The sequence below is a fragment of the Garra rufa genome, chromosome 16, assembly GCF_049309525.1.
Source record: "Garra rufa chromosome 16, GarRuf1.0, whole genome shotgun sequence".
Lineage (NCBI taxonomy): Eukaryota > Metazoa > Chordata > Actinopteri > Cypriniformes > Cyprinidae > Garra > Garra rufa.
Genome location: NC_133376.1, coordinates 21221521 through 21238945, shown reverse-complemented (window position 1 = coordinate 21238945; position 17425 = coordinate 21221521). Strand labels below are relative to the sequence as shown.

The 17425-nt window shown below is 34.7% G+C and overlaps 1 protein-coding gene across 2 annotated transcripts; it reads left to right on the top strand.

The window, feature by feature from the left end:
- The first annotated feature begins 2921 nt into the window (after positions 1-2921).
- On the top strand, positions 2922-12216 carry dctn4 (dynactin 4). Of its 2 annotated transcripts, XM_073820468.1 has the most exons (14): positions 2922-3073; positions 3665-3735; positions 4343-4521; positions 5583-5626; positions 5724-5831; positions 6655-6675; positions 7185-7258; positions 7360-7472; positions 7714-7823; positions 9362-9435; positions 9535-9589; positions 9741-9848; positions 10188-10285; positions 11364-12216. In XM_073820468.1, exons 1-14 carry the CDS (start codon positions 2939-2941, stop codon positions 11575-11577), a joined length of 1404 nt encoding a protein of 467 aa, XP_073676569.1. In that variant the 5' UTR covers positions 2922-2938; the 3' UTR covers positions 11578-12216. The 2 variants fall into 2 exon arrangements, with proteins under 2 accessions (XP_073676569.1, XP_073676570.1); XM_073820469.1 differs by lacking the exon at positions 6655-6675.
- Positions 12217-17425: the final 5209 nt, after the last annotated feature.

The following is a 17425-nucleotide window of genomic DNA, read 5'->3' as shown; positions in this document are numbered from 1 at the left end:
TAGTTTGAAATGAATGTGTCATTTAATTTAAATAATTTTTGTACTGTGACCACTTTCTCACTTGCTTGATAGTGGAGAAAGTTGATAGATATTTTGGTCACCAGTCTTTCAACAGCTCGTCTGCAACACTGATATCACAAAAAGTACAGGAAGTCCTTTCACAAGTATGCAAACAATTTGAGTAAGGGAGTAACTTCACTTTAGGTTTGTAATCTTGCTGGAGTACATTTCACAATAAAATGTTATTCATCCAACATGTTACTTGCTGATTCTTTAAAACTGGTTGTGAAATTTACTAGCGATTCCTGAGTTAAAATGTTTTTTATTTATTTATTTATTTTTAGAATAGTTTAGAGTTGCCTGTTGAAAGGAAAAACAACATAAGCTGGTTTAAGCTGGTCCTGAGCTGTAGCTAGTTACGTAGGACCAGTTTAGGGCCATCTTAAACCAGCTCAAACCGGCTGTCATGCTTCTAAACATACCTAACCAGCATATGCTGTTGTTTTTTAAAGCCACATTCAGGATAACGAGTGTTTTCACAACGCGTCATCAATCGGCCATATTGGTGGCACTGAATGTAAACAATGCCACTGAACCGAATGAAACTCGCATATTTCGCTGATTATTGTTGCTGAAATTGATCAATTATTGTCATGTTTTGGGCTGTACCAATTGGTCAGACCAGGAAAAACATTTGGAGTACTATAGACTGCCTAAAGTTGTAACAAATCAAGAAGAGTGCAGAAAAATGTCTGAGGAACAAAAGGCGTTTGTGGTTGGCCAAACTGAACCAGGATTTCCAGGGCAGGAATCTTGATGATATTCGTGTTTGTTCTTATAATTTCTGGTCAGGTAGGTGAAATATTAGACTAATATCTTAATTAATACTGCTCGTACGTATCTTTACCACCTATTAACGTAAAATATTGTGCCATTTCTCTGCTTACTAAGTCATTCTCTATATGATTTAACAGCTTCCACCCATTTTTTTTCTGGCAGCATAAATTAGTAGTGCATCCGGTTAACTGACTATATGACATAAACGCAAATCCTCTATTGGCTGCACTGTATCAAACAAAACTCACATATTTTGTTGATAATTGCTGCTGAAAATGATCAGTTATTGTTGTGTTTTGGGCTGTACTAATTGGTCAGACCGGGAAAAACATTTGTAGTATAGACTCACAAAAACAAATCTGGAAGAAGAGTGCAAAAACTGTCTGGGGAACAAAAGGTGTTTGTGGTTGGCCAAACTGAACCAGGATTTCCAGCGCAGGAATCTTGACAACATTCGTGTTTGTTCTTATTTCCGGTCAGGTAGGTGAAATATTAGGCTAACATCTTAATTAATACTATAAGAAGCATAACATTCACTCTTTCAAGATGTCAAAGTGAGGCCTTTTCTAATGCAACAATGAAGAACTAAAATTATTATTACTCACCTCGACTCAACCCTGTAGGTCATTTAGGCCCGGTTTCACAGACAAGGCTTAAGCCTAGTCCTAGACTAAAATGTAAGTCTGAGCTGTTTGAACTGAAAGAAACTTGCACTGACTGATCTTAAAATATATCAGTGTCTTTGTTTTGTCTCAAGATGCACACCAGTAATGTTTTTTTTCTAAGCATGTTTATAAAAATTACTTAAATATCCTAATTGAACTATCTGCTAATCCTGGCTTAGTCTAAGCCCTGTCTGTGAAACCGGGCCCTAATGTTTAAACTTCGGAAAGTATCAAAGGTATTTATATTATGTAGTTTATATCTTATGCAGCATTTTAAACTTTGTCTTTGTCTATATATATTTATTTATATTTATCTTGTTTTTTAATAAGATATAACAGAAGTGATAGCCCAATAGATTGGCTGTGCAAAATTAATTACGTTAAAGGAGTAGTTCACATTCAGAACAAAAATTTACAGATAATGTACTCAGCCCCTTGTCATCCAAGATATTCATGTCTTTCTTTCTTCAGTCGCAAGGAAATTATGATTTTTGAGGAAAACACTTCAGGATTTCTCTCCATATAATGGACTTCTATGGTGCCCCCGAGTTTGAACTTCCAAAATGCAGCTTCAAATGGTTCTAAACGATCACAGCCGAGGAAAGAAGGGTCTTATCTAGCAAAACAATTGGTTGTTTTCTAAAAAAAAATTACAATTTATATACTTTTTAACCTCAAATGTTCATCTTATCTAGCTCTGTGTGTACTCTGTGTAGAGATTAAAAAGTATATAAATTGTAATTTTTTTAGAACAGAATGTTTCATTAGATAAGACCCTTCTTCCTTGGCTGGGATCGTTTAGAGCCCTTTGAATCTGCATTTTGGAAGTTCAAACTCGTGGGCAACATAAAAGTCCATTATATGGAGCGAAATCCTGAAATGTTTTCCCTTAAAAACATTTTTTTTTTTTTTTTTACAACTGAAGAAAGAAAGACATGAACATCTTGGATGACAAGGGGGTGAGTACATTATCTGTAAATTTTTGTTCTGAAAATGAACAACTCCTTTAAGTGCAGAATAAATATTTAGTAAAAAAAAATATATTAAACATTTCATTATGTTAAACATGAATAATCCAAGAAGTTGTAGTGCAGCTGCTATGTCAACAGAAACAGGTGTCTGAGTGTTTGCAGAACAAATTACTCAGTTGATTGGTTTGTGGATCCTTTCCACAAAACGCTTGACTGTGAGGCAATGGAAAAAAACACAAGCATAAACAAACAAATGAACAAACAAACAGTTTTTGGTTGCGTAAGAATAATTATTACCTATGTGAAGACAAAAACAGAAGCTACAGGTTCAGTACAACCTTTACAAGAATTTTTTTATGTTTATGCATGAACAGCAGGAGCGCTATTGACACAAAAGCGGAAAAGCAGAAGTCTACACGTATGTGACGTATGCTGGTTACGTCGGCAGCAGAAACTCAGTCAAAAATGGCGACGCTGCTGCAGCCAGAGAAAGTGGTTTATCTCGTCCGAGGCGAGAAAAAGATTCGAGTTTCGCTCTCCCAGCTGTATTTTTGCCGATACTGCAGTGAGCTGCGATCTCTGGAATGCGTGTCACATGAAGTAAGTAACGCGGGGTGTGACATTTAGTTGACACAATGGATGTTAGCCATGCTAAGAGCGAGCTAACAGGCTATTGATGACAGTGTTGTACCCGCCTATCAGTCTAAGTGGAACGAATTCGGGTTTTGTAATTGGCTAGTTTATCCGTCTGTCGGTAATAGAGATATCCAATTGGCTGTGAAACCAGTCAGTTAACTTCTGCACCACCCACTTTAGGGATTTGACAAGCTAAAAGCTAACAGAACAATTCTGAATGAAATAATAAATATGCTGTTTTCGTTCGTTTCCATAATGTGCATATGTAACGTTAGAAGACAAAGGAGGTTCTGAAATCAACGTGTTAATGCTTGCAGCAGCCATTCGTGTTGTTTTGAAGGGATAAACACTACCACACCCTATCAAGACAGCTTCGGCTAATATTATTATTGTTTATTTAATTATTTTTACTAAAGCAATGTGTGAGTTTGACCTCCTGCACAATGATTATGTTCCATTTAGCCTTTCTGTGCTCTTTCAATACATGTTATACAATTTCTTTGAGCAAAAATACATTTGCAAATTTAATTTGTTGGTGTTGTGCCTGTTATATAGGTCGATTCCCATTTCTGTCCCAGCTGTCTGGAGAACATGCCGTCAGCTGAGGCCAAGCTCAAGAAGAATAGGTAAACCACATCTGTGCTGAATATCTGACAGGCCTGTGAATTAATAACGGCATCATCATCTAACATCAGATGTAGTTTGGCATTTGTTGTTAACTAATTACATGCTTGCCATGTTTATAAGTTACTAGCTGGACTTTTTACATTTATTTAAAAAATGGACTATGATGGGAGCCTGAACCCTAAAACCAGTCATAAGGTTTTTTTAAAAGCTGAATAAATAACCTTTCTAGTGATGTATAGTTTCTTAGGACAGGGCAATATTTGGCCGAGATACAACTATTTGAAAATCTGGAATCTGAGGGTGCAAAAAAAAAAAAAAAAAAAAAAAAAAATATATATATATATATATATATATATTGAGAAAAACGCAAAAAAGTCCAAATGAAGTTCTTAGCAATGCATATTACCAATCAGAAATTAAGTTTTGATATATTTACGGCAGGAAATTTACAAAGTATCATCATGAAACATTATCTTTACTTAATATCCTTATGATTTTTGGCAAAAGAAATGCCTGTGCAACTTACAACTTGTTTTGTGGTCCAGGGTCACATAGATTGTGTTTCCTTGAAATGCTTTTGAATGCTTTGTGATCCGCCTGTTTTAGGTGTGCCAATTGCTTTGACTGCCCATGCTGTATGCACACCCTCTCCACGCGAGCCACCAACATCCCAGCACCACTGCCTGATGACCCAACCAAAACCACAATGAAGAAGGCCTATTACCTGGCCTGTGGATTTTGTCGCTGGACCTCAAGAGATGTAGGCATGGCTGACAAATCTGTGGGTGAGTCCTGGCTCTTCCTGATGTGGACATATGTACCAGTGTCTGTACTGGCTCATCAGTAAATCCAGTTCATCTTCTGTCCTATTTAATCCAAGATGGTTGTTTTGGTTTAATTTGAATGGTTTATGGTCATTATGATGATGTATTTATGTGGGATATTTTTACAAATACTAAATATACACAAAAATCTTATAATGTTCTGACCAGAAGTGATGCAGTCGCAGAATATGAATTTTAATAATCAGGATTTTAGGCCAATTGCAGTGGTGGCCAAAATGATTAAAACACTAGTATTTCCACCAGCTAAAAAGTGGTTTTAAGCCAGTTATTTCTATCTTTTGCTGTAGTGTGTCAGTAGAAAAATATCAGTTTTCCAAACATTCATTTTGCTATTAATTGTAATAATCTAGTGAGATTTTTGTTTGCACAAGAAATCTAACAACAGCCAATGCTCCAAACTCAGATCTGATCTCATCATCCTCATCCAGTCTGTCTGAAATGACATGAAGAAACAGAACAAACTGAGACTAAATCCAGACGAACTGTGGCAACGTCTCCAAAATGCTTCAATAGACCTACCTACAAAGCTACCTGAAAAACTATGCACAAGTGCACCTAGAGCAAAAGCTGCTTTAAACGTAAAGGATAGTCACACCAAATAATTCAGTTATTAAAAGTTAATTGATAAAGAAAATCTATTTATAACATTATTTTTGACAGCATCCTCATTTTACCGTGTTTATACAAGTGCCTAAAACTTTTAACAGTACTGTTGCTTTGCAGGTAGGTTTCTTGAAGCATGTTGAAGACATTGCCACAGTTCTTCTGGATTTAGACCAACCAAACTGACCATTTTTAGCTGGTAAAAACACTAGTGTTCTAATAATTTAGGCCACCATTGTATATTTTACTTTAGGCTGGAACATGACAGAAATAGTATCAAGTGACCAAAAAAATACTGAGATTGACACAAGGACATTTTACTTGTTGCTTTGTGCCTGGTTAGAAGATTTTAGTCTGCGTGCACATTATAGTAAAACATTGTTCATTTTATATTTTAGCCAGTGGAGGATGGCAGGAACCTGAAAACCCTCACACTCAGAGGGTATGTTTAAAACAAGATCTCCTCTTATTAAATTAATATTACATTTTCCTTCGGACTTTCTCAGGTAGGTGACAAATCAATTATTATCTCTATGTAGATCAACAAGCTGATTGAGTATTACCAGCAGCTGGCCCAGAGAGAGAAGCTGGAGAGAGACAGGAAGAAGTTGGCACGAAGACGCCCGTTCATGCCTCAGGCGTTCTCGGTAAACACTCACACCACGCTGTCTAAAAACACCCTTCTAACATAACATTTACTTTTACTAAGCACTAAACGGGTGTGGTTTGTCTTGCCTAAAGTCTAAACTTGCACAGTTTTGTCAAAAAATCTAAAAGTTACACTGAAGTACTGCTATTTTGTGTTGTATTGTTTTAAATTATGAAAATCCATTTTATTTATTAAACTAAAATGTGTAAAAATGTACATCTTTATTTTAAATTTGCTTCACTAAACCTAGCAGAGTGTGAAATGTGACTACATAACATTTTTTTCCCCAATGTTTGATGTACATACATTACAGTTTAAAAGTTGGTGGTTAGTAAGATATTATAATGGAATGATTTCTGAAGGATCATGTGACATTTCAGACTGGAGTAATGGCTGCTGAAAATGTGGTTTTGCCAACACAGCAATAAATTACATTTTAAAATATGCTAAAATAGAAATTAGTTATTTTAAATTGTAAAATTATTTTAGAATATTACAGTTTGTACCGTTGTTGTGATCACATGAATGCAGCCTTGGTGAGCATAAAAAGTGCACAAATCTTACCAACCCCATACTTTTAGACAGTAGTGTATTCAGAGAAATAAGGGCTTAAGATGGCTAATTTCTAACCCTGTGATACATGACTGGATACTGACAGCACTTTGAGCTGCATGTCTTGTTTACTAATGCAATCCTTGTTTCCTTGTGCTTCAAACTGCCACTTTAATATTTGCTTGAATGCGTTTGTTTCACTTGATTCTGTCTCTCTCCTTTTCTTTGCTTGTGCACGCTGATATTTTTGGTTTTATACCCCTCTCCAGCAACACACTATTCACGTGGTGGTGAGTGGTATTTTTTTTCCCCACAATTCATACAGAAACACTAAGAAGGTCTTTCTTTTCCCCCAATCCTTCCATCAGTTTAGCATGTCTAATCTGTTACCAAATGACTTTGCTGATCACATGAGCTTCACTATTGCTACTTGGAATTCTCTGCACAATCGAATCTTTGTATTTGGCCAGCGATATCTTTAATGGGACAGTCCTTGTTGGCTGGTATTTATTTTTGGAGTTTATTAATGATGCTTGAAGTTTATTTGCAGACCTATTTGATTATATAGATTTAAAACAATATTTCATCCGGAATCAATCATTCAGACAGTCAGTCTTTTTTTTTTTTTTTTAAGTCTTTTTTTTTTTTAAATATTTGAGCTTAAACTATGTTAACTATTACTAAATGCACCATTTCAGCAGACACTAGCATTCATTTAATAATAATAATGAGCTGTACCTTAAACTTAGAATAACTCTTTATATCATAGACTTAAGTAGTCTGTATTTGTGTATGAAAGGAAAAGTATGGACTTGGAACTAGACTACAGAGACAGAGATCTGGAGCCCCAATCAGTGCCCTGTATGGCCTTTCGTAAGTATTGCCTGCCTTTGTTAAGGCTGGTATTATTATGTTGAGTACCAGTATAATTGATGATTGTGGACTGTGTCTATATGATGCTGTATTGTTTTCAGTTTAAAAGAAGGAGAGGACCAGAAAGAGATCACTATAGAGCCAGCACAGGCTTTGGATGAAGTGGAACCTCTGCCTGAAGACTATTACACTCGCCCTATCAACCTTCCTGAAGGTTGGTCTCATCCCTGCTTCACCCAGCAATACTACTTAATTATTGTTTTTTTTTTCTGATAGCATTTGTATTGCAGTAATTGCAGATTTAGCCATATAGATCCAAACTCACAGGTGTCATATGGTGATTTTTGATATCTTTGAACCAAATTTGCAATTCTGAGGCAATCATTTTGTGACTAGATCTTTATTGATGTGGTTGTGTGAGGCATATTTTAAACACTGCTTGTGTTTCAATGCAGTAACGACCCTTCGCCAGAGGCTGCTACAGCCTGATTTTCAGCCTGCAGGAGCTTCACAGCTGCACCCCAGACACAAGCACCTGCTAATGAAACGCTCTCTGCGGTGCAGGGTATGAAAATACATCCACAGCTTCTCTTTCACTCCAAAGAAAGCCTTTCAGGAAGCTGTTATTGAATTACTGAGCTAAAATCATTCAGCCTGTTTTTTTATATACAATACCATTCAAGTTTTTGCTGGTAAGATTTTTTATGTTTTTAAAAAGGAGTTTTTTTTTGTATGGAAGCCCGTTTCCACCAATGAATAAAAGATAAAAATGGTACTTGCAAGTTTTTAGCTTACAACTTTTTCTCACAATTGCAAGTTTACATCTCGCAATTCTGACTTTTCTTCTCTGAATTTAGGATATAAACTCAGAATAATGGGATATATACTCGCAACTTGCAATTCTGAGTTTTTTCCTCCAAATTCTGAGATATAAACTTGCAATTGCAAGTTAATCTGAGGGGGAAAAACAGATGGATTTGTTCTCAGAATTGCGTGTTTTTAGCTCATTGTGAGTTATGCAAACTTTTTTTCTCAGAATTGCGCGATTAAAAACTCAGAATAATGGAATATAAACTCGCAATTGTGAGAAATTAAGTCAGAATTGCGAGAGAACTTTTTCCCCAAATTTTGATATATAAACTTGCAATTATGAGTTATTCTGAGGAGAACAAAGAGACGGATTTGTTTTTAGCTTACAATTCTGAATTTTTTTCCACAACTGTGAGTTTACATTAAAAAAAAACTTCTCAGAATTGTCTATATAAACTCTGAATAATGGGATATAAACTTGCAATTGCGAGAAATAATGTCAGACTGACTTTTTCTGACTTTATTTCTCCAGATTCTGAGATAGAAACTTGAGTTATTCTGAGGGGGGAAAAGAGACTGATTTGTTCTTAGAATTGCAAGTTTGTATTTCACAATTCTGACTTAACTCATAATTAGATGTTATAAAGTCAGAATTATCAACATTTCTGAATAAAAAAAAAAAATCTCAATTGTAAGTTTATATGACTTTTTGTATCACAATTCTGACAAAAAAAAGAATTGTGGCATATAAAAAAGTCAGAATTGTGAGATTAAAAACTTACAATTACATTTAAAAAAAAATTATTCAGTGGCTTTCATACTTACGCTTACCAATGCTGCATTTATTTGTTCAAAAATTATTAGTAATAATGTGAAATATAATTTACATTTTTTTTATTCATGTGATGGCAAAGCTAAATCAGAAGCCCTTATTCCAATCTTCTGTCACATTATCCTTCAGAATCATTCTAATATGCTGATTTGGTGCTCTTATTGTCACAGTTTTTATTTATTTATTTATTTTAGATTAGAAGTTCACAAGAACTTGAAATAGATTTTCCTGTAACATTACTGTCACTTTTGATCACTTTAATGCATCCTTGCTAAATAAAAGCATTCATTTTTCAAAAAACAAAAAAATCTTACTGACCACAAACTGTGAATGGTAGTTTATATATTAAAGGTCATTTGATTTCCTGTTTGTATTAAATGCCTGTGTGCTAATCTGCAAATCCGTTAAATAAATTTTCTTTTAAGTTCTGTTAATTACTGTTCCTCATCATTTAATTTCAGAAATGTGAGCACAATCTGAGCAAACCAGAATTTAATCCAACTTCAATAAAGTTCAAAATCCAGCTTGTTGCAGTGTAAGTCCTGTGTTTGTGCCCTAAATTCTCTTATTTGCTGTTCTTTGCTTGTTTATTTGAGGAAATGCATCAACTAACGATTTTTCTTCTTCTTTATAGGAGTTACATTCCTGAAGTGAGAATCATGTCCATTCCAAACCTGCGTCATATGAAGGCAAGTTTGAGTAATGCGGGGACACTAAAACAAAATATGCTGTTTATTTATTCTTTTTAAATAAATAAATCTGGGCCATTTGAACTTTTAAGGTTTATTCTGGTTAACTTTTTACATTTGTAAGTAATTACAGTGTTTTGTTTTAATTCAGGAGAGTCAGGTTCTGCTGACCCTGACCAACCCAGTGGAGAACATCACTCATGTGTCTCTGTACACCTGTGAAGAAGGAGACCCAGATGACATTAACAGCACTGCTAAGGTAAAACACCACGGATGAGGCTATAACTCTACCATTACAGATGAACTACAGTGATATAAATTACTTGTGAGCAGTTTATATGTCCCATAATGATGCCTGGTGGTTGGTTATTGAATTGGACAGCTGTATTTATCTGCGTTGAGCTGAAGCAGAAGCAGAAGCATGACTCTCTGAAAACAATTGCACAGTTTAGTCCCCAGACCAACATTGTTTACCTTGAGTGGGCCATTGTAAGGGAAATGATAGAGTCATTATAGCCTCACCATCCCTGTGCTGCAGTGTGTCATTGCTTTGTGTTGTGCCCCCATGGTTTTATTATAAAATATTCTTGTTTAATAGGTGCTGGTGCCCTCAAAGGAACTGGTCCTGGCCGGGAAAGATGCCGCCGCTGAGTATGATGAACTGGCAGAACCTCAAGGTTTTCAGGATGACCCAGAGTAAGAACCTGATGGACACTGAGAGCAGATAAATCATTTAAGCTCATAAATGTATTACCAATATAAAATTACTAAGAAGTAATACAAAGTCAGGAGCACAGACTGTGAATAGGTTATTTATTTATTAATAAGTAGGGCTACATATAATCTGCTTTGAATTTGAACATCAGATTTACTAAGTTTAACACATTCTCAAACCTGAAATACACTGTCAAAAGTTCTTGGACAGTAAGATTTGTAGTATTTTTTTTTAAAGAAGTCTTTCTGCTCACAAAGCCTGCATTTATTTGATTCAAAGTACAGCAAAACAGTAACATTTTGAAATATTTTTACTATTTAAAATAATTGCTTTCTATTTGAATATATTTTAAAATGTAATTTATTCCTGTGATCACAACTACATTTTCAGCATTATTACTTCAGTCTTCAGTGTCACATGATCCTTCAGAAATCATTCTAATATGCTGATTTGCTGTTCAAGAAAGATTTATTATTATTATCAAATTTTTTAAAACAGTTCAGGGTTCTTTGAATAGAAAGATGTAAAGATCAGCATTTATCTGAAATAAAAAGCTTTTGTAACATTATACACTACCATTCAAAAGCTTTGAGTCGGTGTGTATATATATATATATATATATATATATATATATATATATATGTATAATTTTTTTGGGGGGGAAAGAAATGAATACTTTTATTTAGCAAGAATGCTTTAAATTGATAAAGTGATAATAAAAACATCTATTTATTTTTATTCATATTTTTTTATAGTAAATGCATTTCAGAATTGTACTGTTTTTGCTGTACTTTACATCAAATAAACACAGGCTTGGTAAGCAGAAGAGACTTCTTTAAAAAAAAAAAAAAAACATTAACAATCTTATGGTCCAAAAACGTTTGACTGGTAGTGTATTTTGGCTAGTTTGAAGATTCTTTCAGTTACCGTATGACTTTCTGAACATAAAAGATGATATTTAGTCATTATTCTTAGGATGTCTGCTTTTAATCATCTGAGATCATCAGTTCTTGTGTTTTTACCCTTCATGAATAACATTCTGTCCTCTTGTATTTTCAGTGTGGTGGCCTTTAGAAAGTCAAACAAGATCGGTTTCTTCATCAAAGTGATTCCGCAGAGGGAGGAGGGTGATGTCACTGTTGCTTTCAAACTCCGACATGATTTCCGGAACCTCGCTGCTCCGATCAGACCCACCGAGGAGGGAGAAGCCACTAGTGAGGCCATCTGGCTCACACACCATGTGGAGCTCAGCTTGGGCCCCCTGGCAACTTGAGAACGTGACACACATGAGCTACACACAAAAACATAAACACTCTGAAGCGTAAACGGAGAAGTTAAACAACATGTGGCACTAAACTCGCTCTTGCTCATAAAGACATTCATTATCTTGGTGAAGTGAGTGTAAATATTATCAGGCACACATACACACACATCACTTACAGGAACGCAGTTACTTAACAGTACACACACTACGCCTACACTTGTGCCAGATGCTTTGCGCAGTGATCTCTTTCTCGCTCTCTGTTTCTAGCGCCCCCTGCTGATGTATTGAAATGCATGTGATTACAGCGACATCACCTACTGTTATATTTCACGGTTCCAACTCCAGTTCTTCTCAGTGTTAATAAAGCGATTTAGATTAACGCTTCATCTAGTTTTTGTGTTAATTTAATATTTTGTATTTGCTGTAAAACAAGCAAAATGTTACTTGCAGTTGCGTGGCACTAATTCGTGAGACAAACTCATTGGTCTCTTTATCCTGTTATCTGTATTAGATCAGAGGGTGAACACCAGTGCATTCAGCTTTATTTATCTGTCTCATGGTAGTAGCTGGAAGTCCTGATTTAGTTTCTAATATGACCGCCTTAAATGTGGTTGAGCAGTCTTATCCAATAAAATATGAGAAAAGTGATGGATCTGAATGTGTTTTTATTTATTATTATTATTGTTATTATTATTAATGGTTATGTGTATAGTAGCCCTTTTGGGTTTTCCTTTATATTCTGAAAAGAACATTTAAAATCTTATTATATTTTAATATTAAATATAATAATATTTTAAATGTTCTTTTCAGTTATTAAATTCATATATCTGTTTGACTATTTTTTGAATGCTTATTTCATTATAATAAAAGGGAATGGGGACTATGGTTGTCAAATTATTAAAAACTGTCATAAAAGTAGTTGCACTACAGCATAATATTAAGTCGTTTGAAAGTTAAATTTTTAAACTTATTTCACTCAAAAATGAAATATCTTTCATTAATTATTTACCCTCACATCGTTCCAAACCTGTAAGACCTTTGTTCCTTTTTGGAACACAAATTAAGATATTTTTCATGAAACCCGAGAGCTTTCTTACGAAAACCCGTTTCGCCACTGAATTAAAAAAAAAAAAAAAAAGAAATTGTGACTTTTTGTCTTACAATTCAGATTTTTACTTGCAACTGCGAATTTATATCTTGCAATTCAGACTTTTTTTCTCCGAAATATGAGATATAAACTCGCAATTGCGAGTTATAAAGCCAGAATTATGAGATATAATTCTGAGAACATATAACATCTTTTCCCTCCTCAAAGCTGGACTTTATAACTCACAATTGCAAGTTTATATCTCACAATTCTGAGAAAAAAAATCTGCATTGCGAGATACAAACTCGCAATTGTGAGAAAAAAAGTTAGAATTGCTAGTTTTTATCTTGCAGTTCTGGCTTTATCGCAATTGTGAGTTTATATCATGCAATTCTGAAAAAAAAAAGTCCGAAAATTTGTTTATATCTCACAATTCTGACTTCATAACTGTTTATAGTAGCCCTGTTGAGTCAGCCATATTGGCAGCACTGAAAGCAAACACTGCTACTGAACCGAACAAAACTAGCATATTTTACTGATTATTGCTGCTGAAAATGGTCAATTATCATAATTTTTTAGGCTGTACTAATCGGTTAGACTGGGAAAAACATCTGGAGTACTGTAGTACGTAAGTAGTACTGAGTACTGCCAAAAGTTATAACAAATCAAGGAGAAGAGTGCAAAAAACTGTCTGAGGAACAAAAGGTATTTGTGGTTGGCCAAACTGAACCAGGATTTCCAGGGCAAGAATCTTGACAACATTTGTGTTCTTATCATTTCCGGTCAGGTAGGTAAAATATAAGGCTAATTTCTTAGTTAATACTGCTCGTATGTATCTTCACCATCTATTAACTTTAGTTTGTCAAAATATCGCACCCTTTCCTGCTTACTAAATCTTCTCTATATGATTTAGCAGCTTCCACATGTTTTTCTTGTGGTTTAGAGTAGACAGCAAGAATTAGCAGAACAAAGTATTCAGTAGTACATTAACTACGCCATTTATGCTGTTGTTTTCATCCGAGTATCGCCAAAATGGCCTCGCATCCGGGTAACTGACCAAATAAGTGCAGGGTCAGAAAGCTCTCGGAGTTCATCAAAAATATCTTAATTTGTGTTCCGAAGATGAGCGAAGGTTTTACAAGTTTGGAATGAGATAATGGTGAGTATTTAATAACAGAATTTTCATTTTTGACTATTTTATTAACTATTAAGTAGTTGTTCACTGAAAAGATCTAGGGTTTTGTTAGTTAGAGAAATGGATAGTCTTTTGAGTCGAAGGTTTTCAATATATCAGTTGATCCAAGTTACAAAGCCGGTTAATTATTCATTCATGAACATATGCTGAATTCGAAACAGCACATGTTCATACTTTTAGTATTTTTTCTAATAATTACTTTTCAAAGAATTCCTACTGATCTGAAACTCACTTGAGTGTAACTGATCTTTCCTTGCTACTTTCTCCACCGGTCTGTTATCCTGAAATCTATCGATTACATATCGTATATAAAGTATAAGTAAGCAATCATTTGTAATAGCACACTGCGGTTGTATACGGGTTTTCTTTCACCTATTGAAATATGCGCCAAGGAGAAAGCAGCTGGTAAGAGGGTTAACAGACAGGCGCATCCATGCTAATGCTAAGCAGATAAAACTACAGGTTCGGTCTGTTTGTCATACTAAGTTCTGGTATGACTTTGAAAAAACGACATTGGATCACTTTTACAATATTTATGGTGTTTTTGTGCCTTTTCAAAGCTTGCCAGCCTCAGTACCCACTCATTATAATGACACGAGTGACCAGGATAGTCTTCAAACATTCTCCTTTTCTGTTTCACTGAAGAAAGAAAATCACATGGCTATGGGATTGGAACAACACAGTGAGTAATTAAAGCATTTTAATTTTGGGGTAAACTTTTCCTGTAGTATTCATTCAGTGTTAGATGCTGTCCACTAGATGGCAGTCGATTATGGATAAAAAGTTTGGCCTTAATGTTTGACGTCGTGCAGTAAACAGACTAGCCTGTCTGGTATATGACCTGGGGCCTGTTTCAATAAGGAGGTTCAACCAACTCTGAGTTAAAACTTGAACTCTGAGTTGACTTACCCTGAGATGGGAAACTCTGAGTTTTCGGTTACAGAACAGCTGAAATGAGTTAGTTCAATCCACTCTGAGTAGGTTGACTCTGAGTTTAGTGCTTGCAGCTTGACTATGAAAAGCCCTGATCAATGGAGCTCCGAAATTATGATTCACCATGGCAACCGCTCCCGCCAAAAAGACCTCTGCATATTTCGAGCCAATGCTTGACTTTAATTCTTAATAATTATTAAGAATATAATTATTTAATTATTAATAATTAGAATATCAAAGGTAAAAACTGGCAGAACGGTAAGTTACTGAACTATTAATTTTCATGGTATCAAACAGGCAAAAAAATAAAATAAAATAAAATAAAAAATAATAATTAGAAGAAGAAAACAGCTAAACATGGAAGTAAACATAATTCAACCAGGTAAAGCTTTAAGCATAAAGGGTTCATGAGTGTAGGCTACATGATTTTACAAATATTTGACATTAAAATGTGATTTTTCTCCAATTTTCGATGGGAGCCAACAGGTTGAAGGTCCAAATTTCAGTTTCACTGCACCTTCAGAGGGCTCTACATGATCCCAGCCAAGGAATAAGGGTCCCTGGAAACTTCAACTTCAACCCATTGTAGTCCACTATATGCAAAAATCCGGGAATATTTTCCTCAAAAACTTTACTTTTTTTTTTATTTGAAGAAAGAAAGACATGAACATCTTGGATTACATGGGGGTGAGTAAATTATCAGGACATATTTTCTCTGCAAGTGAAGTTGTCTTAAGTTGAATATATATTTAATTAAACATTCTGATGAAACTGTTCCATGTTCTTCATCAGCACAGTATTTTAAATGTAATTGTGCTGTATTTCTTAAAAAAAAGCTAAAAATTTAAAATGTACATTTTATATGGCATTTGTAAAGACTTTGTATTTTGTCTTTTAAATAAAACTGTCCATTTTCCACCTTGAGCATGCTTTGAAGGTTTTTTTTATTGTAATGATTTGTAAAATAACAGTGTTTCTCTGTAGAACATTTAGTGCTTTTATTGTAGTAATCTAGGTAAAATCTGTCAAATAAGGGTTTTACACTGTAAAAAAACAGTCAAACCACTGGCAGATACAGCTGCCAAAAAGGGTTTTACAGTGTAAAACCCTTATTTGACAGGTTTTACCTAGATTACTACAATAAAAGCACTAAATGTTCTACAGAGAAACACTGTTATTTTACAAATCATTACAATAAAAAAAACCATAGTAAAATATTGTAACTGAAACAAGGGAAATTTTGTAAAATAAAGGTTTTATACTGTAAAAAAGGTCCCGTAAAAAAACGGTCAAATGACTGGAAGCTGTGTCTGCCAAACAAAAAAATTTAAAATTAAAGTTAAATATCATAATTGAAACAACGAAAAATCTGTAAAATAACTATTTTCTGTAAAAACTTCTCTCTGTAAAATTATTGTTTTTGCACTTTATTTCATTTTTTATATTTTTTTACAGTGTACAGTGTAAGGTGTTTATTTAATCTTTTAAGTGTATTTTTCTTATTTTGCATATTATCTGTCAATTGGGTAAGAAAAATAATCTTGTTTCCAGTTGCATTAAGATTATTTTTCATGTTTTAAGTAAAATGCACTAAATTTACATTCCAAAACACTCATTAAGAAAAGCATTTTTGAAGCATAAATGAATGAATGATGTATTTAAACATCACTTGCGCTTTAAAAAGGGGGAGGAGACCGAAAGAAACTCTGGGTTTACCGAAGAAAACCTGCTCCCGACCAGGTTAGGTTCACAGAGTAAGTTGCCATGGTAACTGACTCTGAGTATAAGTTACCTCTCTTTCAGAAACGGGCTTGACTTACTCTGCTTTCTCAGGTTTAACATACCTCCCATTCTGAAACCGAAAACCCAGAGTTTCCCTCATTTCAGGGTTAACATACTCAGAGTTTTCACTTAACCTCCTTTCTGAAACGGGCCCCTGTACACAAGTCTTGTTGACAGCAACATGTTATTGAGTTGTTATGATTTTTTAAAACTCTGCTAAATACTTAAATGTAAACTAGAGGCTTTAAATTGGCCTTGTGTACAGTGTTTAGAGAGCCATGCTAAGATGAATATACTTTCCACAGACCTTAATGTGCTCTTACCTACCGGTGCTGAAGACAAGAAAAGCTAAGAATAAACTGACTTGGTCAATGGAACGATTCAGAAACTGTGAGTCTGTACCATCTGGCTAAACATTTACTGCCCTGTATTTTACAAAATACACAAAATCCCAGTGTACTTTTGTAGCATGATGTCATAGTTCTTGTGTCCTAACTAAACAAGTAGTGCACACTGCACACACAGATACAAATTACAGCACACCTGATTTTTATTATATTTTACAAAGGTGACAAAGTATAGTCTTAGTGTAATGACTCTCGCAGTCTGTAGCTTTTGTGCTGGGGAGTCTGGGTATAAAAATAAAGTGAGCTTTAACAGTAATTGGCAGACCTCCGTGTTTCTCTGCACTGTTGACATTGGCATGGTTGTAGCACTCGCAGTAAATGATGTGGATATGGAAATCTAGACTTTTTGTGTTCGTTTTTTGGAACAGTAACCAGATGTGTTTTGTCTCCTCGCTTCACAGATAATCATCTTAAACTATGGCTCTATTAACAAAAGGAAGCCGTAGCTTCCAT

What these genes read in the sequence shown, in the direction of transcription:
- dctn4 (XM_073820468.1), top strand. Translation starts at nt 2,939, where the DNA reads ATGGCGACGCTGCTGCAGCCAGAGAAAGTGGTTTATCTCGTCCGAGGC. An exon ending in AACACACTATTCACGTGGTG is followed by an intron (nt 6,676 to 7,184) that starts GTGAGTGGTATT and finishes TGTGTATGAAAG; the next exon opens with GAAAAGTATGGACTTGGAAC. An exon ending in GGTTTTCAGGATGACCCAGA is followed by an intron (nt 10,286 to 11,363) that starts GTAAGAACCTGA and finishes TTGTATTTTCAG; the next exon opens with TGTGGTGGCCTTTAGAAAGT.